The 24,720-nt window shown below is 41.1% G+C and overlaps 1 protein-coding gene across 3 annotated transcripts in view; it reads right to left on the bottom strand.

Annotated features, from left to right (window-relative positions):
- Nucleotides 1–24,720, bottom strand: part of DNAJC11 (DnaJ (Hsp40) homolog, subfamily C, member 11) — a 98,703-nt gene that overhangs the window by 36,686 nt on the left and 37,297 nt on the right. For 2 of the 3 annotated variants that reach the window (XM_006873104.1, XM_006873103.1), the window contains exons 2-4: nucleotides 18,937–19,066; nucleotides 15,873–15,946; nucleotides 6,692–6,793 (exon numbers count right to left, since the gene is read on the bottom strand). In XM_006873104.1, the coding sequence (XP_006873166.1) occupies nucleotides 6,692–6,793; nucleotides 15,873–15,946; nucleotides 18,937–19,066 (306 nt within the window). The remainder of the gene's footprint in view (nucleotides 1–6,691; nucleotides 6,794–15,872; nucleotides 15,947–18,936; nucleotides 19,067–24,720) is intronic. The other variant, XM_006873105.1, reaches the window with a different exon arrangement.

The following is a 24,720-nucleotide window of genomic DNA, read 5'->3' as shown; positions in this document are numbered from 1 at the left end:
GGGAATTAAAAATATGCCTCTTTAACTTCAAGTGCTACTAATCTCTCCATCACTGTTCCACCCATACTGGCCTCTTTTCTATTTGTTTCTTGAACATACCAGACCCATTTCCCTGTTATGGTCTTTGCACTGGCTGTTCCTTCCATCTGGGAGGCCCTTCCCCTCATAGCCACATGACTAAGTCTCTTATCTTCTTCCCACCTTGGTTCCAAGGTCACTTCTTCAATGACGCCTGACCACCCTATTTAAAATCACAACCTTCTCCCCTAACCTTGTTCTGTTCCCATTATCACCTTCCCAGTCCTCCCTTGGAAACCCTATTAAGGGCTGCTATGAGTTAGAACCGACTCAGTGGAACTTCACAATAAGAACAATATGTAACTGATATACTTATTTACAGCATCTTTTCTTTCTCCCCTATTACATGTTAAGTTTCACATAACAGCTGGGTTTTGTCTATTTTCTCCTCTGCTGTATGCCCACTGCTAAGCTAAAACAGTCCCTGCCACACTATGCTGTGCGCTGTCAAGCGAGTTCTGACTCATAGCAACCCTGCATAAGGTTTCTGAAAGTGGCTTCCGGGTTTGAACTGATTTTGCAGTTACTAGTCCAGTGCTTATCCTATAATGCCATACCAGAGCTCTAGTATACTACAGGCACCAAACTTACATTAGTTGCTGAATGAATGAATCATCCTTACTCTATTCAGCACCCCCGAAAATATGCTAAATTGTCGCTAATATTGTCAAGTCAATTTTTTCCTGTCTCTTCCTTTCCTTACCTAGCATATCTATTCCTGTTAAATGTCATGTGCTTGTTTAATCCTTTTGTTCCAGTTCACTGAGCTCTCTTAGCATCTTGATTCTGTCCTGTCTTGGCTTTGTGACTGTGAAAATGTGTCTTCACTTCTATCACTCTGAAGTTCTGAGCGTGAGAGGTAAAAGCCCTTCTCACTCAATGAGGAGCTTCTCACCTGGCTGGAACCTGTCCATTAACCCACCCTCTCTGAAGAGCAGCAGTAGCTCATTTAGCTAGGAATGTACCTGATTTATTTTCAAACTCAGATTTCTTTATCTGACCATAAGGATAATAAAAGTAACTTTTTGTTATTGTTGTTATACAGCATCTCAACAGTAACTATTTACAAATGGAAAATTCCAACCAAATAGGTGATAAGTTGTTGTTAAGTGTCATTCTGACTCATGGGGAACATGTACAGCATTTCCGAAAGAGCTCTGGGAGAGTAGTGGCTATGAGTTGGGCTGCTAACCCTAAAGGTCTGCAGTCTGAAACTACCATCTGTTCCGTGGGAGAAAGATGAAGCTTTCTGCTCCCGTAAAGATTTACAGCCTCTGAAACTCTATACAGGCTCACTGTGAGTCGGAACGGACTCCATGGCACATGACCAACCAACCGAGTTTCGAGGAGTTGCTGGTGGGCTTGAATTGCTGACCTTGTGGTTAGCAGTGTAGTACTTATCCTATAGTGCCACACCAGAACTCAGGCTATGTAAAATCTGTTCACTTTGTATCACATGATAGCTCTTGCTTGGGATGACCATTTTCAGGTCATTTTATATGAGATGCAAGTGACCTGTAGTCTCAAATTTTGTGGGGGATGAAACTCAAACAGTAGGGTTTTAAGACCAACTCCCCTCAATTATAAACAGCAGTCTTTAAATTCTGAAATCTTGTTTGTGAGTAATTATATTACCAGGATGGGACGGAGCAGTTCTTCTAATCTTTTGGACCTTCTGTGCCTTCTAAAAGGTCCCTGGGTGAGGCAAACAGTCTATGCTTGACTATTAACTGAAAGATTAGTAGAGAAATAAAGCCTGGTGATCTACTACTTCTGTAAAGATTACAGCCATGAAAACCTCTATGGAGTTCAGTCAGTTCTACTCTGTGACACATGGAGCTGCCATGAGTTAAAATCAACTCAATGGCACTTGTTGGTGTTTTGAGCCTTCTAAATAGCCAGCCACTTCCTTTCTTCTCCAAGGTCTCAGTTTTATACAACTGCATTTCTCAGACTTTCCTCCAATCTCCTTATGTGACAATTTCCCATACTCTAAAATTCAGTACCAGCCCCTTTTTTTTGCATACGTAAATTGTCCCTTTCTGCCACTGAGCACAACAAACATATGGGTTCCAACAGCTTTTCTTCTGTGCTATTATCATATCAGCCAAGTCCAGTCAGTTTTATGACATCAGAATAATTTCCACAGAAACAGACTGAGTCATAACACAGGCTCATTCTGATGACAACCGCTATTAGCCAGCTATAGCAAGCAAAAAAACAAACAGAAAACAAGCCCATGGTGCTGTAGGATAAGCAATGGACTGGTAACCCACCAGCCGCTCTTGGAAACCCTATAAGTGGTCGCTATGAGTCAGAACCAACTCAACAGCACGTTTACGATAATAACAATGTATAGGGATTTATAAAAAAACATTAGGATGGTTACATGATTTGATATAGTTATTAAAAAATTTTTCTGATTAAAGCCAGATTACATTTGAAGCTATACTGATCATGTAAATGTAGCCCTTCTAAAATCAGAAAAGAGGTCTTGCCAGGGAGACACCAGTAGAATGATCCAGGAAATAATGTAACAACCTCTAAAAAAGTTATGTAACCAGGTCAAAAAATATATATGAAACAATATATACCCTCAGAGACAGACAATCAAGCCCCCCCCCCCCCCAAACAATCCAAAATGTAATCCTCTGCTCCACAGGGGCTCCAAACAAGTTCATTAAGAAGCAATAATAAAGTCAGGCAATGTTGCCTGGGATCTAGTCATCTCTGAAGGACTCTCAGAGCAGCTGCTGTCCACAGAGGGATAAGATTTATGAGTAGTCACAAAAGAAAGAAATTAAAATAATCAATATGAAGTGAATATGGCATAGAACCACCCTATTCTAGGAGCTTAGTTTCTAAAAGATAAGAAATATAGATGGATTATGCAAATAACATAACAGATCTTAGCACTGGAGGTGGACAGCCAGAGTGGCCCAGTCAAACCCCCAGCAGGTGATCCACATGGCCTGTCTAGTCAGATTCCCTTCCCCTCCACAGGGAGGGCCACAGCAACCCAAGCATGGCATTTTTCAGTGAAAAATACACACAGAGGACTTTATTATTCCCACAGGCCAAAGTAAAAGTTATTAGGAAGATTTTGGAGCCTAAGGATTTGACCCCATGCAGTCAGCCTGCTTGGTAAACTTTTCTTTTTACCTGGGGAGAAACTACAGCCAGAGGAGAGACTTGACCAAGGCTGCAGGACTGAAAAGTGGAAGGATCGGAATCCTGGGCTCTTGCTCTACCACCTTGCCTTCTATTTTTGTCTAAGTGTGTGTATGCATTAGCTGCAAAGCTAGAAGCAAAAGTGGATACATTAGAGTTAGCTAATCCACCTTTTTTGGTGCCACGATGCTTTTTATAGCATTTTTCACACAAGTCAAGAATTACAGTGGCTAGCAACACAGGACAGGGCTGATGGAGTTGGTAGAGGGCCATTTTTAAATTCCAATAGACAGAAGCCAGCAATCATGGGGCAAAGAAAGTGCCTCACTGAACCAAGCAATTTCTACTTCAAACAAATGAAGAATATTAGCCTCAGCCTCACCTTGGTATAATAATATTCTTTGCATCTATACAGTAGGCTTAACTTTCTTTAATAAATTGACATCTTCTTCAATGTCTTAACAAGTTGTCATGGGAGTTTGGACAGATGTCCTCATTTTACACATGAGGAAATGAAGACAGAGGTGAAACTGCTTTCTCTGGGTCCCATCTTATGAGTGGCATTATTTCTAACTTAGACCTTTTTGCCTTTTGTTGGTATACACACCCTATTGAGAAATACCTACTTAGTGATTTCCCATTGATGAAAATGGAGAGAAACAGCCATCTGTGTTTCAAGTGGTGATACCAACAAATGCCACATAGTCAGCTAATTCTCAACTAGCTGTGGTACTTTGTAGGGTTTTGGGTGACAGGCCAGTATTGATTCCTATGGCCATCAAAAGTGCGCTTTGCCCCGTGGTTTTCTTAAAAATCACCCCTTTCTTTTTAGGATGAGAATTTTCCAAGCCTTTCTGTTCATCTTGAAAAACAAAACAAAACTCGGAAATGGATTAAAAGACCCAGCTCAAAACATCTCCTCAGAATGCTGCATTGCCAACATCTGGTTAGCACTCAATATTTCTGGTTTAAAAATGTTTTATTTATTTGGAAGCAGTTTATGGAAGTAGCAAAGTATTGGAAATTTTAAAATAACTTGCATGCTTGTATGAAACGATCACAGCTGTGCTCCCTCCTTTCATAGCAACATGGCCTGGAGACACATTTCCATAGAATTCCAATAAGCAATTGCTGCACACACCCAGATGGCCAATTTTATCACAGGACACAGAGGCTCAGGACTACAGTGAGACTCTCTTTCCTTTTCATTGCTCTGAATGCAGCCAAACTCCAGCCAGAACAGCAAAAATCCCAATGTAACAGCCTGTCCCTGCCAGGCTCCTGTCCCTGCCCCCACTCCATCTGCCAGTGCTGACCTTTCAAACCAGACCTCCTCCCAATGCCAGGCCCTGTGCACTGGCCTGGGGGAGGAAAGGGGATTCTAGAAAAGAATCCACTAACGGCGCTACGGGCTAATGCGCTAGACTGTAAGGTCAGTTTGAACTGCAAGGTTGGAAGTTCAAGCTCAGCAACCACTCCTCGGAAACCCTACACAGGGTTGCTATGAGTCCGAATCGACTCAATGGCACTTAACAACGACAGCATAGACAGAGCGCCTCAAGGATTGTCAATTCTTCCAATGATCTCAAACTTCCTGACTTGTTCACCCGATGTTTCAATCCTCAACCTTCATTTGACCAAAGGTAACTCGGCCCTCCCTAAAGTCATCATCTATTGAAGGGAGGGTGAGTGGGAAGGAAAGGAAGAGTTGGAATAACAAATATGCTCTAAAAGGTAGGATTCCAATCGATGGGGGAGTTCTAAATATGTAGTCCTCTAGATGCCATCCACTGTTGTTATTTGCCGTGAAGTTGCCTCTGACACCTGATTTCCCCATGTGTGCAGAGCAGAACTACTCCAGAGGGTTTTCAAGGCTTGACCTTTCGGGAGCCGACTGCCAGGCCTCATTTTTGAGGTGTTCATGGGTGGATTTAACAGCCAATCTTTCAGTTAGTACTTGAGCATTTGTGCCACCTCAGGGACACCCTTAAATGTCATGTTGTTGTTGTTAAGTGTCACTGAGTCGGTTCTGACTCATAGTGACCCTGTATAGGGTTTCCAGGGAGCAGCTGGTGAGCTTGACTCGGCAACCTAGCGGTTCAAACTGACCTTGTAGTCCAGTGCATTAACCCACAGGGCCACATCAGTACTCCTTAAATGTCACAGGAGTCTTTTAAAACTATTTTCTAGAATTATTAGAAGTTCAGTTTGCATGGTTTCCAATTACAAGCCAGAATTTTTTCTTTAGGGATTTAAAAGAAAAAGACTGAGGTTCCCTATTATTTTGCAGGCTTCACTGTCCCTCTCAACAATGCTGTTGAGTTGGCCCTGATTACAGGAGCCTTTGAGAAGAGTCTGACAGGAGGGTGGGGTAGGATGTAAGGGGGACCTCCCAGCTTATCAGGATGGTGACAGGCTGCCAGCCAGGCTGTCCGGGTCACAGTGATAGAGCCCGGCTGTGAAGTCTTCTATTAAACACAGCTGAACAACACTGGGCCATGTTCAATTAGCCATTCAGTCCAAGTGGCATCTCAAATCAACCCGCTATCCTATCTGCAAAGGTCTGGGGCACACACAGAATAGTCTCTCAAGCAAATTGAAGGAGAAAGGTATTTCACACATGACAGAAAAGTAACTCTCAGACCCCAGAGTTTCATGGGTTAAGCAATTTAACTCCATCACAGACTTGGGTGAGTTGCAAAGGCCACCTTATGGTGGTTGAAACAGACTGAGACTGGTGTCATGGCAATATTGTCCTGAGGTGACAAAAGTAGAGGACCCCCTCCCTAATGCTAAACCCTCTGAATCTTCTAGCTCTCCATATGCTAACTGGTATGCAAGGAATTCTGGGGCCTCCCTGCTTTGTTATGTGTTGTTGTTGTTGTTGTTAAGTGCCTTTGAGTCGGTTCCGACCCATAGCGACCCTGTACAGGGTTTCCGAGGGTGTAAATCCTTACGGGAGTCGAAAGCCTCATCTTTCTTCCGCGGAGCAGCTGGTAGTTTCGAACTGCTGACCTTATGGTTCACAGCCCGATTTGCAACCACTACGCTACCAGAGCTCCTTGTTATGTGGCTGTCCTTAAAACTGAATACCACTTGCATGAGGGAACAAGGTCTTGAAGAACTAGTTTAGTTTCTGCCTTGGTGGTTTCTGTGGCTTTTGGAAAAACTATGGGATTAGTTTTGTTTTCTTTTCCTGTGGTTCCAACACTGTTCTCTAGGCCAGCAGCAACAGGAGTAGCAGCAGCAGCTTTGCTGACAGCCACAAGGGAGTTGCTTTCTTGAAAGGATACTACTCTGAGACAAAATAAGCAAAATTTTGTTCAGTCCAGTTCTGCATGTTATTACTTCCAAAAGCTACCAACTTCCGATTATTTTAGACTTGCCATCCTGGAATGATGCTTTTCAAGACACCCTCATTAAGAGCTGGCCCCGGGTGTACCTTGGGATTGGTTCGTTGTTGCAGTCTCCTTTCTTCCCTTTCTCTTTGCAGGCGTTCAAACTCTTCTCTAATTTCAGCTGGTGTTCGCCTCCTTTCCACAACCTATGGGCAGAATCAGGAAAAGACAGTTACGCATTCACAAGGAAAAAACACATTCAAAGCACTAACTAAGAGATGCTAATGGAACAGTGATGAGCCATTCTATGACACAGTCCAGGGAACACAGGGACCAGCCTCATTAGTGCAATATAATAAGCCAGTATCAATTAGCTTCACATGCACGCGAAAGCTGGACAATGAATAAAGGAAGACCATAAAATAATTGATGCTTTTGAGTTATGGTGCTGGAGGAGAATATTGAAAGTGCCATGGGCTGCAAAAAGAACCAATAGAACCAGTTTGGAAGAAGTGTAGCCAGAGTGCTCCTTGGAGGCCAAGATGGTCAAACTTTGTCTCTCATACTTCAGATATATTGTCAGGAGGGACCAGTCACTGAAGAAGTACATCATGCTTGGTAAGAGGGAGGGTCAGAGAAACAGAGGAAAACCCCCAACGAGATGGATGGGTCAAGTGGTAGCATCGATGGACTCAAGTGTGGCAGCAATAGTGAGGTTGGCCCAGGATCAGGCTGTATTTAGTTCTGCTGTGCATAAGGTCGCTATGAGTCGGTACCAACTGAATGGCACCTAACAACAACAACAATCAATTAGCAATGACTACAAAGAGGGAGGCAGCTATCAAGGAAGTTCAAAAATAAAAGATGGGTAAGATCATATAAGAAAAATGGAAAGTCCTAACTGGTATGATAGTGATTGTTTCGTGGCCTCACAAAAATCCCTCACTTGGCAGGCTCATTCTTAAAATTTTCACTTCTTAAAAATATCCAGGCCATGTGCAACCACTTATGACACTTTCATTTTCTCAAAGTTACCCTACAGCTTGGACTGAGCAAAAGCAAGATACAGTTTCTTAGAGTTTCCATTATCTTCTCAATCTCCTGTTAGCATCTTCCTTCATCAAAAGTAAACAAAAATAAAAGGGCTTCAGGGAAATGTACGGAGCTCTGGTACCGTAGTGGTTATGAGTCAGGTTTCCTCAGGGGACACATGAGGCTTTCTTCTCCCGTAAAGATTTACAGCCTCGGAAACCCTATGCAGGATTGCTATAAATTGGAACTGACTCCACCTCCACCACTACCACCACCACCAGGGAAAATGTAAGCTTGATTTTAAATACTTTTAAAAATCCTTAGTGACTTTAAAACTCCAACTTCTTGAACCTGTGACTGTGCTGCTGTGAATGACCTGGACCTCAGCAAGTAGTAGCCTAAGTGACCTGCTACCGAGGATAAGAAACCTGGACAGAGAGCTCTTCCTAACCTGAATTAGGGTTTCATAACTGAACACAGTACTCAACAAGATAAGATGCTATCTTTTAAAATGTAGATTAAACATGTTTGATTAGCCATAATTTTAAGCTATGACATACACAGATCCATGAATTTATCCTGATAAGAATTCCCCTGTCCACAAACAGATTTATACAATTCCAGGAACTAAAATTTTAGACTGGAACCTTGCAAGAAATCCAAAAACTAGGAAGCATCAGGCTCCACAGAGCCCAGAGAAAGGCAAGATTTAGGTTTCAGACTTCAAGCTGTTTAAGCTTTATGGTGTGATTAGTAGCTGTAAACGACTTTCTTGCTGAAGAGGCAGATATTCCAAAGGTTGCTAGGTCATCCCATTTCTAGTCTTATTTTACACAACTTTTGCAAATAGCTGGCACATAGCCAGAACCAACTGCAGAAAAGTCCAAGAGGCTGCCCCCTCTACAGCAGTGATGACACGTAGCTGGACAGGCCTCCTATAGCCAGTCATAACTTGCTTTATTCCATCTCAACAACCTCCAGGCATAAATATCCAGGGATACTGTATCCTAAATGACACTGCTGGTAAATACTAGATATTTGCAATCGTTGTTCACGAACAGAATGTATCACAGGTACCTGTATTGTTCACCTTGACCCACTAGATCAAGCCCTATGCCATCCAGGAAGACTTATTTTGCAGAAAGAGGTGGGGATAAGGAGATGTCTAAAAGCGAGGTACACAGTGGAAAAAGGATGGAAACCTGGGTTTTCTAGTGTCACTATCACCTCTAGCCTGCTGGGGCACCTAAGGCAAATCACTTTGCCTCTCTAAACTCTAGTTTTTCTGCTCCAAAATGAGGGGTGTTAAATTAGATGATTTCTCAAGTACTGTCTGGCTCTAAAATTCTATGATTCTAGCACGTTAACTTATTTTGGAATAATTTTAGAAAAGTTATATAAAAATAGTATAGAGTATTCTTATATATCCTTTATCCAGCTTCCTCAAATGTTACCATCTTACACAACCACGAATATCTGTCAAATCTTAGAACCCGACATTACTATTAACTAAGCTCAGATTTTTTGGATTTCACAGGTTTTCCCACTAACATTTCTTGTTTGTTCTAAGTTCCAATTGAAGATACCATATCGCATTTAGTTGTCATGTCTCCTTAGTCTCCTCTGTGACAATTTCAGTCTGTCCTTATTTTTGATTTCTTGATGCTAATATATTTGTAGTTGTTGTTAGGTAACATTAAGTTGGTACCGACTCTAGTGACCCAGTGTAGAACAGAATGAAAACACTGCCCCGTCCTGAGCCAACCTAAAGATCGTTGATGTACTTGATCGCATTGCTGCCACCACTGTACCATTCCATCTCATTGGGGGGTCGTCTTCTTTTTCTCCGAACCTCCACATTACCAAACATCATATCCTTCTCCAGTGACTGGTCCTTCCTGACAAAATGCCTGAAGTATGAGAGATGAAGTCTAGCCATCCTAGCTTCCAAGGAGCATTCTGGCTGTACTTCTTCTGACACGGATCTGTTTGTCCTTTTGCCAGTCCATGGTACTTTCAATATTCTTCTCCAACAGCATAACTGAAATGCAACAGTTCTTCTACCGTCTTCCTTATTCACTGTCCAACTTTCAGATGCATATGAAGTTAGTTAAAATATCACGGCTTGGATTAGGTGTACCTTAGTCCTCAAACTGATATCTTTGCTTTTCAACACTTTAAAAAGGTCTTGTGCAGCAGATTTGCCTAACACAATATGTCATTTGATTTCTTGCCTGCTGCTTCCATTAGTGTTGATGGTTGATCTGAGCAAAATGAAATCTTTGATAACTTCAATCTTTTCTCCATTTAAATGGATGTTGTTTATTGGTCCAGTGGTGAGGACTTCTGTTTTCTTTATATTGAGGTGCAAGCCACACTGAAGACTATGGTCTTTGATCTTCATCAGTAAGTATTTTAAGTCCCCTTAGTTTTCAGCAAGCAAGGTTGTATCATCTGCAAATTGTAGGCTGTCAATGAGTCTCCCTCCAATCGTGATGACAAGTTTTTCTTCATATAATCCAGTTTCTCAGATTATGTGTTCAATATACAGATTGGCAAACATCGTTCCTAGTTTCAAACTATTCGGTGTTTCCTTGTTCTGTTCGAACAACTGCCTCTTGGCCTGTGTAAAGGTTCCTCATGAGCACTATTAGTGGTACAGAATACTCATTCTCTACAATGTTGTCCATAGCTTGTCATTATCCACTTAATCTAAAGCCTTTGCGTAGTCTATAAAGCACAGGTAAACATCTTTCTGGTATTCTCTGCTTTCAGCCAAGATCCTTCTGATGTCAGCAATGATATCCCTTGTTCCATGTCCTCTTCTGAATCCAGCATGAACCTCTGGAAGTTCTCTGTCAATGTACAGTTGAAGCTGTTTTTGAATTATCTTTAGTAAAATTTTACTTGCATGTGATATTAATGATATTGCCTGATGCTTCTCGCATTCCACTGGGTCACCTCTCTCTGGAATGGGGACAAATACAGATCTCTTCCAGTCAGTTGACCAGGGAGCTGTCTTCCAAATTTCTTGACATAGATGAGTGTTTGTTTCCAGTGCCGCAGCAGGTTGTTGAAATATCTCAATTTGTATTCCATCAATTCCCTTGTTCTTTGCCAATGTCTTCAATGCAGTCAACTTTTAATGGAAGTTATTTTTGTTAGGTCTCAAAGAAAAAGCAGCAATTGAAAACTCTATGGCAGAGTTCTACTTTGACAGGTGTGGAGGTCACCGTGAGTTGGAATTGACAGACATCTATCTCATTTACTTTTTAAAAGCTTTTCCTGTATATTAATAAACTGATGCTGAAGAGATTGGGAAGGTGAGATGGGTGATGTAAAGAACTCTAGACCAAATCTACACTCCAGATGACATGGACCACAGGGGGCTCCTCTAATGTAGTCTAGAATCTGGAAGTGATTGACAGGGGATCTAGACTATCTGGTTTCCATTCCACTTGCCAGCAGTTACCTAATTCACAGCTAAAGGTTGGATTTTAGTTATTCTGATTAAGATACCAGTTTCATTTTCAAAGTCAGCATCTCCACAAACATGGTGACCAACTGTGAGAACAAAAATGGTTGTTTTACAAGATGGGAACTATTATATTTCATTCCTTTGGAATCCTGTCAGAGAACAACAAAGTCTCTGGAAGGTCACAAAAATGTATCATATGATTGAAAACAGTGCCAATAATTTATACAATATAAAAAAACTCAAATTTCCTCTCTAGCCTCTACCAATAAAACGGGAGCTAAAGCTACTGCTGGGGCAGGGAGTGACAATCTTGTGATATGCTTTCAGATCTTTAGATTCACAGCACCTCAGACACTTGGGGCATTAACAGGCATCACTTGGGGGGTATAGATGGCACTGGGGGACACTGTCCCAAGGGGTGACACCAAAATGATGGTCTATAAAATTGTTCTGCAGTATTTCAGGAGAAATGTATTATTTTAAATAAAAATATTCCTGAAGTTAGTTATAACAAAAACATTTTCTGTAAACCCAGCTTACATATATTAATGAATAACAAGGCTAAAACTTGATGCTAATTTACTTTTTGAACTTTATAATGCACTAAGGACATCAGATTTTGTTGCTCCTGGAAACCCTGTACAGGGTCGGTATGAGTCGGAACCGACTCCTTGGCATATAACAACAACAACAGCTGAGAGGTGTGGCGCTGAAGGATAAACACTGGACTGCTACCCTCAAGGGGGGCAGTTCAACCCACCAGTCACTCCTCGGAAACCCTATGGAGTCCTGGTGTGGCACTGTGGGATAAAGCACTGGACCACAAGGTCAATTTGAACCACATGTTGGCGGTTCAAATTCACCAGTGACTCCTTGGAAACTGTATACCGGGTCGCTATGAGTCAGAAATGACTCGACAGTACTTAACAACAACAATGAACTAAGTTCTGGTGTGGTGTTATAGGATAAGCAATAGAGTGCTAACTGCAGAGTTGGTGATTCAAACCCACCAGCTGCTCCTTGGAAACCCTATACAGGGTCACTTTGAGTTGGAAACAAGTAGATGGCAGCTAACAGCAACAACAATGCATGAAGTCAGAGCTGTCATTACTATACCCAATGACAGTGTTGCTTTGAATCACATGGTTTTGTCTGCCTGCAGTATGGGCACATGCTGTTTTTTATTGCTGCTGGTTTTTTTGCAGTTCCTGATTTTGTCAAATTTTCTGGTGTGTTAGCTATAATACTATGGTAATCAGTACTTGTGAACCTATATAATAACTTTCTTGAGAATGAAGTAGTACTTGAAGAGACAGAAGGGGAAAAAACTTAAAAAGGCTTCTAGTATTTGTTACTACTAACATTATAATTCAATGAAAAAAGATTTTACCAAACAATTTACGAAAGATTATATTTTATCTAAGTAATATTACATGTAAGCAATTTATAACTATATGAGGGAGCATGAGCAAATTAGTGGAAAAATGGAATTGAAAGAGAATGCATGAACTTTTTAAAGCCCCCTCATATTATCCTGAGATTAAAGTGGATAGTAAACATCAGTATGGATTCTGTGTGGTCTGGGATGGGAGGAGGTCCATGAGGTAGGGGTGAGGAGTCACCCACCACACTAGGTGAAACCAACCCTAGTGCCACCACTGGGCATGAACAATCTCCTACACCCTTTACCAACTACCCAATGCGTACCTAAAAAATTGGCAGTAAATGGATACCCTTCAGCAACTGACAAAGTTTAATGGTCTAAAATTACTAGCAACAGCATGAAGGGACTACAACATGCCCCCTGGAGTGGCAGCGATTACAGAAGTGGAAGAGATCTCCTATTAGACAATCCATCCAGCTGCAGGAATCCCTTAAAGGGATGTCCATGCCAGCTCCACAAAATGAGCTGGAGTTCAAGTGAGAATGTTCCTTTATAGTATAAATAATGGGTTCAATTTTCCTATGGTATGTTAGGCACTGATACATCTCTGAAAATATCTGGGGAGACATCACCATGTAGTCTTCACTGAAGGTATTTTATCTTGCAGTGAAGGCTCACTATCAAAATGATAAAAAATAAATAAATAAAAAAAGCTCAGAGTAGCCAATTCGGATTGCTGAGAACTTGACTCCCTTGAAGTAGTTTACTGAAAATAGGCATGGAGACATATATCCAAAGGTGCATTCACCACCTGTGGCTGTCTGCAGGATTTTATAATCACTACTGTGGGGGGGTCCTGGATGGGGCTGCAGGATAAGCATTGGACGACTAACCACAAGTTTGGAAGTTAAGACCCACCAGCCACTCCTCAGAAACCCTACACACGGTTGCTATGACTCAGAACTGACTTGGCAGCACTTAACAATAACTATGTGTGGTTTTGTTGTGATTTTCATGGACACTTTGGTTTTACAACAGGAAACCATGAAATACTTTGTCAGGAAGATGTTGCATTGCTACAACGAGAGTTGGGAAAATGCTGCTGAGAATTAAAAAGCCAGACTTAAAAGGGACACTAGGGAATAGGGACTGGTGCAGGCTGAACTGTGGCTTCCTTTTATAAAGGTATGCTGAAGCCCTAACCCTTGTACTGATGAATGCGGCTGGACTCAGTGAACTGTGGTTTCTATAAAGGTATGCTGAAGCCCTAACCCTTGTACTGATGATTTATGTGGCTGGACTCAGAAATGGCCCTTTACAGATGTGCTATCGAGTCAGTTTCAACTCACAGCGACCCTGAATAGGGTTTCCAAGGAGCTAACTTGTGGCTAGCAATCCAGTGCTTATTCTACAGCCTGCACCAAGACTCTGCAATTCGTTAAATTAATATGAAGTCATATTGGAATAGGGTGGGCCCTAATATAACTGGTGTCCTTATAAAAAGAGCACACAAACGCAGAGGAAAAATGGCCATTTGAAGATGGAGATAGATTGGAGTGATACTGCCAACCAAGCAATGCCTGGGCCAACTAAAAGCTGGGAGAGACAAGGAAGGATCTTCCCTCAGAGATCTAAGAGAATATGGCCCAGTCAACAACTTGAACCCTCCAGAACTGTGAGACAATAAATTTCTGTTGTTTCAAGTTTCTAGGGCTGTGTACCAAGGTACCTAGAAAATGAATAGAAGGGTCTACAGTTGCCATCTGAATACACACAACAGAATTCTATTTTCCTTCTGTATGAAAAAAATGCTAAGTGATTGACCTTAATACTTAGCTACATTGATCTAATGTGACAAGAGGCACTGCTGGGGCCATCAAGCGAGACACCACAAAATCAAATGTCTGCTGAAACCAGGCAGGGCACATAAAGGAGTGAAGGGTTAGGTGTGACACCTGGGAGTGGCAAGGACTGGGCCAAACTGGACAGCACAGCCCAGTCTGAAGGCAGAGGCTCCTTAGGTTGAACTGAGTGCTACTTCATGGAGGAATTCAGACCCAGCGTTAGATCTGATTTTCACGAGAAGACAGAAGGCTGGATTTCATGCAAAATCTCCCAAGTTTTAAAAGTAAGAAACGACAAATTATTGTGTGGGACAATCAAATTATGGCTATAGTTTTTTTATGGCCCATGAGCAGCAGTGGAAGGGGAATGGAATCTGATCTGGTTTGCATATTGAAATTAGAAGAGCTAGACATACATGCTTGAGATTAAATAATAAAAAAAACTTCAAGGAAAATCTTACATGGTGATTTAAAAAAAAAAAAGAACTAAATATTTGATATAATGCTAGCAGTCTACCAAAATTTCTTGGTCATCAGAACCAACTATGTATTAACATCTAGATATTCCTATAGCAATCTGGAGCTTTAGACCCAATTTTTGTAATCCTTTTCCTAGTAGCTCTACACATCTTCAATTTTTTGATAACAAAATAGAAGTACAAAGCAGCCAAATGACTTGTCCAAGGGTTTACATCTAGTCAGTGGTAGAGCAAAAGAAAAAAGGGAGGCTTCTGAATGTCAGCTTATAGTTCTCGCATTGCATGGCTGCCCAGGTAAACTATTTGACAGATGCTTGCTATATCTTTGGTCTTACTTATTATAAGAGACAAGATTTTTAATGTTTTGATAACCTGGTATGGCACTGTAACATAATGCACTGGACTGCAAGGTCAGTTTGAAACACAAGGTCTGCAGTGCATTCCCACCAGCTAGTCCTTGGAAACCCTAGACAGGGTCGCTATGAGTCGGAACTGACTTGATAGTACTTAACTACAACAACAACAACAACAACAACAACAATAAATATCACAATGGCTGATCTGCAGCCCATCACTGGGATGTGAAGGTCTGCAACGAGACCCGGGGCAGCCACAAGGCTGGGCAGTCAGAGATGACTCAACACACCATAGTACATTAGAGTGGGAGGGTCAGTATAGACAATTGGATCCAGTAGTTCTGAACTGTATGAAATAGTTCCAAGACAGACATTTCCTAAATGCAGTCATTTAGAACCTGAGATGTCGAGAGAGGCAAAGAACTGTGGAGGGTGGAAGGGAGTGTGTGTGTAAAGAGAACGGTATCCTTGCAGATACTGTCTTCCATTAAGCCCTCACCCAGCCTGCTCCCACCCTCACCCCTTGGTGGGACACAGTCTACCCCTCTTCTCACTTGACAGGTTAGAAAACTGAGGACAAGTTAAAATGACAGACTGGTGCAAGTTTATAGAGCAAAACCAAGAAAAGGGACTAGTTTCAAGACATGAAAACGTTTGTGGTTTTGGTGTTGTTTAATGACCTTGCTGGGCCACCAGACGCAGTTTCTCTTACCTCCCATCCTTCCATTTCCAGTCCTCTCTTTCCATATATATCATAGATGGCCCTGGTTTGGGGGTCACTAAGCACTGCAAATTAAAAATCAAACATGTTTACAAAGTACAAAGTTCATCTTCCAGCCCTATCTAAGCGCTCTGACACCAATGTTATTAGGTTAGTCCGTGTTTTGCTGTTCTTTCTGTTACATCTCCCTAGAGACCTTCTTTTATTTCTGTTTTATTTCTTTCCTTCTGTTTTCTGATCCAACCAAGGACAGACCTAAAGGATGGCTACAAATAAGGTAAATTGCATTTTCCCAGCATCCAACCTACTTTTCATTGTAAGGCACCCTTTTTGGGAACCTACAGCACTGACTCTTTTTTAAAATAAATCCTTTAAAAAGACTTTTGTAAGTTTCTCTCACAGTATTTCATGTTGAAAGACTGAATTCCAGTTTCTAAAGCTTAATGTAAACCAGCAACAGGTTCTTACAATGGGAAAATCTGCTATATTATTATCTTATTTATAATTTTTTATTATTTACTAACTCCTCAAAATATCTGCAGTCCTGGATGGTGCACATGGTTAAGCGCTTGACAGCCAGCTGGAAGGTTGGCAGTTTGAATCTACCTGGAGGTTCCTTGGATTACAGGCCTGCCAATCTGCTTCTGAAAGGTCACAGCTTTGCAAACTCTGTAGCAATTCCATTCTGCACACATGGATCTCCAGGAGTTAGTATCAAGTATAACTGACAACAAGAAAGTCGACATTTTCTCTTTGCACTTCTCTTCTTTACTTTACAAATCATTTTAACTATAAGGCACAAAGCACTTGTCACCACGGTGTTGGCTGCCTTGCCTAAAGCACATCAGAAAAAGGTTTCTCAATAAGGGCAAGAACCATTCAAAGGGCATTCAAAACAGGTTTAAATGTTAGTGAGGCTCACAGTCCTGATCTCCCTCCCCTACTCTGCCAATTTCCGTTCAAGACCTTTGCATCTGTCCCCCTCCCCGCCCCAGAGACTTCCCATATATTTTTAGGCCTAATTAAAAAGCGATGTAAATGATTCTTTCCATATTCAAATCTAATGGGGAAGAAAGAAATGCTGACGCTGGAAAACATGGAAGCCAAACTTCTTCAGTTAATCTCTAGGATTTAATAAGGAATTATTTATTCACTGTTTCACTCTAGTCTCCCTTTAGACTTGACACTGGGGGCAGGTTTGCTGCTGCAGCATTTTCACAATTACTAGTTGGGTTTTTCTGTTAACTCTTCCTCAACTCTCCAAAATGACACCGATGTGCTGTGTGGATAATTTAGACAGGAGCAAAATTCATTCAGCTATTCAGACAACAGGATGTGATCAAGATCACCATGCAAACGGATGTTCCCTTGAACAGAGTTAAGTTAGGTAATGGCGATGTTATACTTACCAAATGCATTTTCTGAATTTCTAATTAAGGGGCAAACAACCAAATGGCTTGGGAATGAATAACTTATTTGGTACATGCTCTAAGTTCTAAGTGTGACTTTAATATTATAATTAAAAAAAAAGAAACCCACACAAAATTCTTTCTGGCATATATAAGATGGAAATTTAGAAATCTTAATTGCTTAATTCTAGTGTTTTTTTTTTTAACATCATCATGTTCTTTCTTTTGTTAGAACCTTTACTGAATGCTGCATAACCAATAAAATCACATTCTGTTGAAAAAATGTTCTTGCATCCTCTCCCATACACAATAAAAGCATTCTCATAATAATCAGCCTTATACTTCTAGGGTCCCTTTCAGAAGAAAACTACTGAATGATTTAGAACTTGAGTGTTCCCCTGCAATTCACAACGTGGTCTCTCACTTCACCTGTTTCTTTCATTTGCTATTTACTGGACACAGGTTGATTTCAAAAGCAAAATACTACTCTTTCAAAGGAAAACATACGACACCAACGACCTCTTTTATACACTTCTGAAGATTCTCTTTCTCTATATAAGCAGTGCCCGGGTTATGAACGTCCAATTTAAGTACCACCTGTTCTTACAAACCAACCCTCTTAAAGCCTATTATTTAAAAATTTGAGGACTACATGATGGAGTCCTGGGGTGGCGCTGCAGGATAAGCACGGGACTTCAAGGTTGGTTTGAATCACAAGGTTGGTGGTTCAAACTCACCAGCCACTCCTTGGAAATCCTACACAGTCACTATGAATGAGAACCAACTCAATGGCACTCAACAACAACAATCATGGTTTGTAACAACAAACAGGTGCTACTTTGTAACCCACAGTAAAACATTATTACTACTATTAAATTATTATGTCAAAGATGTTTGGCTTTAGTGTATCTGGAAGTGCTCCTTCAATGTTTTTTTATGAGTAGAAAGACTCACAACGTATGTTGTTGTTGTTATTGTCGTTGAGTTGGTTCCGACCCATAGCAACCCTGTATAGTGTTTCCGAGGAGTGGTTGGTGAATTTGAACAACCAACCTTGTGGTTCAAACCGACTTTGCAGTCTGGCGCATTAACCCACAGCGCTACACCAGAACTCCTACACAATATATACTATATGCTAATTAAGGAGTCCCAGGAGTCCTGGTATGGCGCTGTGGGTTAATGCTCCAGACAGCAAAGCTGGTTTGAACCACAAGGTTGTTGTTCAAACTCACCAGCCATTCCTCGGAAACCCTATACAGGGCCGCTATGAGTTGGAACCAACTTGACACACTTAACAACAACAGTAAGGAGTACTGTTGCGACACCATAGGATAAGCACTGGACTGCTAACCATAAGATTGATGGTTCAAAACCACCAGCTGTTCCTTAGAAACCCTATATAAAGTCACTATGCGTCGGAACCGACTTGACAGCTCACAACAACACACAACACTACAAACATTTAACTAATGTTAGATACCAACTGTACCTAATTGTTCTAACTTACATACAAATTCAATTTAAATACAGATTTAGGAATGAAATTCATTCACAATTCAGGGACTGCCTGTACTCTACAAATCAAGTCTCTAAAACCTTACTATCTGATACCAGGGTGTTTCCAGGCAGCCCAGCCCTCTACTGACCTTCATAAGCCTGGTGCACAAGGTTAAATAGTCGTTCTGCTTGTAACTTGAGCTCTGGGTCTCTGTGTTTGTCTGGATGGTACAGCATACACAGCCTCCGGTAGGCAGCTTTCAGCTCTTCACAAGAGGCCTACAGAAAGAAAAATTCCATTAGAGAACAATCAATGAGTCTTTAGCATTCCCATGACCAGAATCAGCCCTGAAATGGGGAACTGTCAGCCACATTACAGTATGTTTGTTCTTTAAATACAGGGTATAATGAAGTTATGCTTTATTACCTCAATAAGTCTTTGTTTTTCCACAGTTAATAAAGTGATCAATTATGTATATCAATAAAGACCGTGCTTTGATAGGAAATGCTGCTATAAGATGGGATGAAAGCTCAGGGCTCCATATTGTCTCACTGTGCTTGAAACTTAAACTAGAAACAACAGAGATAAACTTACTCTAGCTCACCAAAGTTATCTGAAGCAATCCATGCCAAGGTACTCACAACATAGCATTTGCTCAAAAAGGAAAATACAAGTCATTAGACAGAAATGTATTTATAACCAGATTTTGACAAAGAAAACTCAGAGACTATTAATTTCTAAATGCTAAAGACAAATAAAATCACAAAACCAGCATACACTCTAATTCAACCTCTAATTCTAAAAGGTAGCATGTTGTTGTTGTTAAGTGCCACTGAGTCAGTCAGTTCCGACTCACAGAGACCCTGTATGGGGTTTCTAAGGAGCAGCTGGTGAATTTGAACTGCAGACCTTGCAGTCCAAACTGACCCTGAGGTCGAGGGCTTATCCTATGGCACCACACCAGGACTACAAAAGGTAGAGTATAAGACAGGCAAGAATGCCATTCTAAGTACTTTCCCCAGCACACACACCTCTCCAATTCAGAGAAGTGGTCCATTTGAAGGGGACAAGGTGTAAGCACACTAGCAGGACGGCTGGCATGATGGGGGATGTGGGAAAATAGAAGGCAGTGTGGCAGTACAATGATCAAGCTTCCTGCTGCTCCTCTGTGGCACCAAAGAGTTCCCATAAACAGACTCCCTTAAAGGTCCATATTATTTCTAATTTTCCTATTCCCCTCAGAGGTCATTTTGGTTCACCAGAGGCAATGCTGAATTGGCAGCTCCTTCACGATGACTTGTCAGGTAAAAAGCATTTTTATTTTGGGAAGCAACACCACCATTCTGACAGCAGAAGCACATTTCTGGGTCACTGACAGCATGCTGGGGGGAGCTGGACAATGAATAAGGAACACTGAAGAAGAATAGACTCATTTGGATTATGGTGCTAACAAAGAATACTGAATATACCATAGATTTTCATGGAAGAACAAATCTATCGAAGAAGTACAGCCCGAATGCGCCTTAGAAGTGAGGATGGCGAGACTTAGTCTCACATGTTATAAGTAGAGACCAGTCCCTGGAAAAAGAAGTCATTGAAAGGACAGAGGCCCTCAATGAGACAGACACAGCGATTGTCTCAAACATAGCAACGATTATGAGGATGGTGTAGGACTAGGCAGGATTTTGTTCTGTCGTACACAGGGTAGCTAAGAGTTGGAACAGACTCAACAAGTTATTCTGGTGCTAGAAAAACTATGCATCAAAAGAGATGCGTAAGTTAGGAAGTCTGACAATTGATGTGCTAGAGGGAGGAATCCTGGGAGGGTGGGCCCAAATTCTCATTCTAGGTTCACTCAGGATGACCTCTTACCACCTGCCTGGACCAAGTTTCCTGTCTGAGGAGTGGATGGTTGGGAGGGGTGACCTCTGAAGAATCTTTTCCAGCCCTACCTTTGCTTGATTCTCTCATTCAGAAGAGAAACTGCTAGACCTTATCCCTTGCAGCTCCTTTAAGCCAGACTCGTGCCCTACACTGCTTGCTTGTTTAGACAGAGAGGCACATCTGCATGTCTTGTCGTGTTAAATCTGGAGCTCCTGGAAGGTTATTAATGACTTCACTGGAAAGGGGTCAAGGATTTTGTTGACTGAGCACCCTTGCTTCCAAGGGCTACTAGACAGACTTTGCCGAATCCTACTTCTACCTCTGTCCCCCATCTTCTCATGGTTTAGCCTTTGGGAATTATATTATCAAGCAAGACTTAGTTGACTGCATTCCTCCCTTTTTTCCATCTGGTAATCTGTGTGATTTTCTCACCAACCTTCGGTCTGAGAGGCTAAGAATGCAGGCTGTGGAGCTAAATGGTCTGGACCTGTCATTTAAAAGCCTTCCAGTAGACAGGTCTATAAGGTGAACAGGAAGATCAGGGAGATGCGTACTCCTTAAAACTGACCGCAGGAGATCCAAAGGGCAGCAGTTGCCAAGGGAGAAAGCTTAGAAGGCAGGAAGGGATAGGAAAGATGGATTAATGGAAATGGGAAGAATGCTATTACAATGTGGGGATTGCAATCACTGTCACATAACAAAGTGGCTATGGACTGTTGAGTGGAAAACAAATAGGCTCTGCAAACTTATACCCAAATCATAAAAAAAAAGAAAAAAAAAAAAACAGGGAAGAAAAGAAAAAGGCAAAAAACACAAACATGCAAAAGCTTTGTGATTTCAAGAAAGCTACTTTTCTGAGCTGTAGCCTCCACATCTGTAACAGGGGAAGATGACACCTGATAATCTCTCCAGGACCACATGAAAATGAAATAAGGCTGTGAATATAAAATGTTCCACAGAGTGTCTACTATCCAGAAAATGTCTAAATCATAGTTTATTTAAAGTCCTGGTCTAAAAAATGTAGCAAATAGAGCCTATGTCATAGGAATTAGGAGGATTAAATGACATAACTCAAGTGAAGTACTTAAAACAATGCCTTGCACACAGTAGTGTCAACAGGTCAAATTCACCAGCCGCTCTGTGGTATAAAGATGAGGCTTTCTGCTCTCAAAAAGATTTACAACGTTGGGAGCCCTGTATGGGTTGCTATGAGACAGAACTGACTCGACAACACACAACCACCAAAACCATGACATCATTAAAGAGCCCGGGAGCACAATGGTTAAGTGTGTGGCTGCCAACTGAAAGGTCACTGGTTCCAACTCACCAGCAGACCCAGAGAAGAAAGTCCTGGCGATCTGTTTCAGAAAAGATTACAGATAAAAGTAGAAACCCTAAGAGACAATTCTATACTGAATCACAACAGACGTAATGGCAAATAGCAATAATAAGGCTATCATAAAGAGCCCCTGGTGGTGCAATGGTTAGGAGCTTGGCTGCTGACTGAAAGGCTGCCTGTTTGAACCTTTCCAATGGCTCTGCGGAAGAAAGACCTGGAGATAGGCTCCCATAAGGATCATGACCTTTATAACAGCAAGGGCCAATTCTATATGTCACATGGGGTTGCTATGAGTAAAGATCACGTGTTGTTGTTGTTGTCGTCAGGTGCCATCGAGCCGGAACCGACTCATAATGACCCCATGCACAACAGAACGAAACAATGTCCGATCCTGGGCCAACCTCACTACCTCCGCCACACTTGATGCCATCAATGATGCCACCTGGCTGATCCATCTCGTTGGGGGTCTTCCTCTTTTTCTCTGACCCTCCACCTTACCCAGCATGACATCCTTCTCCAATGACTGTTCTCTCCAGACAATGTGTCCAAAGTATGAAAGATGAAGCCTAGCCATCTTGGCCTCCAAGGAGCACTCTGGTTGCACTTCTTCCAACACAGATCTGTTAGTTCTTTTGGCAGCCCATGGCACTTTCAATATTCTCCTCCAACACCATAATTCAAAAGCATCAATTCTTCTATGGTCTTCCTTATTTACTGTCCAGCTATCTCATGCATATGAGGTTATTGAAAATACCATGGCTTGGGTCAGGCGCATCTTTGTCCTCAAGCTGACATCTCTGCTCTTCAACACTTTAAAAAGGTCTTGTTCAACAGATTTGCCTAGTGCAATACATCATTTGATTTCTTGACTGCTGCTTCCGTGAGTGTTGAAAGTTGATCCAAGAATGAAGTTCTTGACAACTTCAATCTTTTCTCCATTGATAAGAATGTTGTTTATTGGTCCAGTGGTGAGGATTTTTGTTTTCTTTACATTGAAATGCAATCCATAATGAAGGCTGTGTGTTCTTTGATCAGTAAATATTTTAAGTCCTCTTCACGTTCAGCAAGCAAGATGGTATCATCTACATATTGCAGGTTGTTAATGAGTCTTCCTCCAATCCTGATGATACGTTTTTCTTCCTATAACCCACCTTCTCAGATTATTTGCTCAGCATACAGGTTGAATAAGTATGCAATACTTTCTTTTTTTCCTTCTGTTTATTCTGCTGTTGAAAATACACTCAACAGAACATACAACAACTCAATACTTTCTACCTGTACAGATAAGTGATAGTCATCACATTCTTCAAGTTGTGCAAGTATATTCTCACCTCCCCTTTTTTTGAACTGTTCCTCCTCCATGAACATAAACTCACTACTCCCCTAAGCTTCTTATGTAACTATACTGGACTGAGAACTTCAAACTCACTAGCTGCTCCTAGGAAATCCTATCTCCAATGGCCACTATGAGTCAGAACTGAATGATGACCCTAACAACAATGGTTTCTGCTGTTACTTTGATCCCATACAGAGATAGCTTAAAAGACTCTGGCACTTAAGGCAGATGCAGTACATTTCTTGCCACACTTACTGATGTGCCACCTGTGCCAAATCCTGTTGTTTTAATGAATAAATAATAATAACTGATGGGCAAATAAAATACATCTTCTCCAGTAGGTTTATTTATTTCACAAGGTAAAAGGGGCTAGTTCTTTCCTAAATAGCTATTATAAATTATTTTCTTTCTGAAAATTTTGTTTTTCTTAGTATTTGGCAAAAGTTCCATGTATGTGATAGATTAGACTGGCTCTAGGTTGGACTGCTATTTCCTGGTTATTAAAATGAAACTAGATGGCAAGTGAGTAGACTATCTAGTTCTACAAGGCCTTCTTAATCTTATTAATAAATGGCTTCATGTGCTATTGATTAAGTAATAGAAACTAGGAGTTTCATTTTTAATAAATATCACATTCAATGAAAGGTTAGATTGGGTCTTTCATCATAACAGAATAGTTAAGGTCATAGGTTCGATATTTCATAAATGATCACCTCTTTCATGATCATGAAAATACTGGTATCAGTTTAAAACTATGAGTGATCATAAAACTATATACTCATTCCTAAAATTCTGTAATTAAGAGATGTATCATGTGTTAAAGTTTGAAAAGGTTCATTAACTCATTCACCTGATTATATTTTCCCTGGAATATCAATCTGTTATAGATGAAAGATTTCTATGTTATAAAATTTAGAGTAACCAGGTCATCTGTGACCCGACAGTAGTTGTGTAGGCTGTTAAAATGTTTAGATTAGATGCTATACAATGCAAAGATGAACTTCCTGCAATAAAGCATTACAGAGAAATAAAAGGCACAAACAATAAATTACCTTTTGTGTGTGCGTGCAGATATCTTATGCAGACAATGGGCAAACAAGCTCCTAGAACTAAGCAAACTGGCCAGGTTGTAGGATACAAGGCCTATATACTAGGGGGCTTCAAAACATTCATGACAAAATGGAATGAAAAGATCATGGAATTGTCCCACAAACTTTTTGAAGCCCCCTCACACAAAACTCCATTTATTTCTATATGTTGTTGGTGTCAGGTGCCATCGAGTCGGAATCGACTCATAGCGACCCTATGTACAGCAGAATGGAACAATGTCTGATCCTGGGCCAACCTCACTACCACTGCCACACTTGAGTCCA

The sequence above is a fragment of the Chrysochloris asiatica genome, unplaced genomic scaffold (assembly GCF_000296735.1).
Source record: "Chrysochloris asiatica unplaced genomic scaffold, ChrAsi1.0 scaffold00223, whole genome shotgun sequence".
NCBI classification, from domain to species: domain Eukaryota; kingdom Metazoa; phylum Chordata; class Mammalia; order Afrosoricida; family Chrysochloridae; genus Chrysochloris; species Chrysochloris asiatica.
The sequence above is the reverse complement of the archived record's forward strand: the minus strand, read 5'-3'. Positions and strand labels throughout refer to the sequence as shown.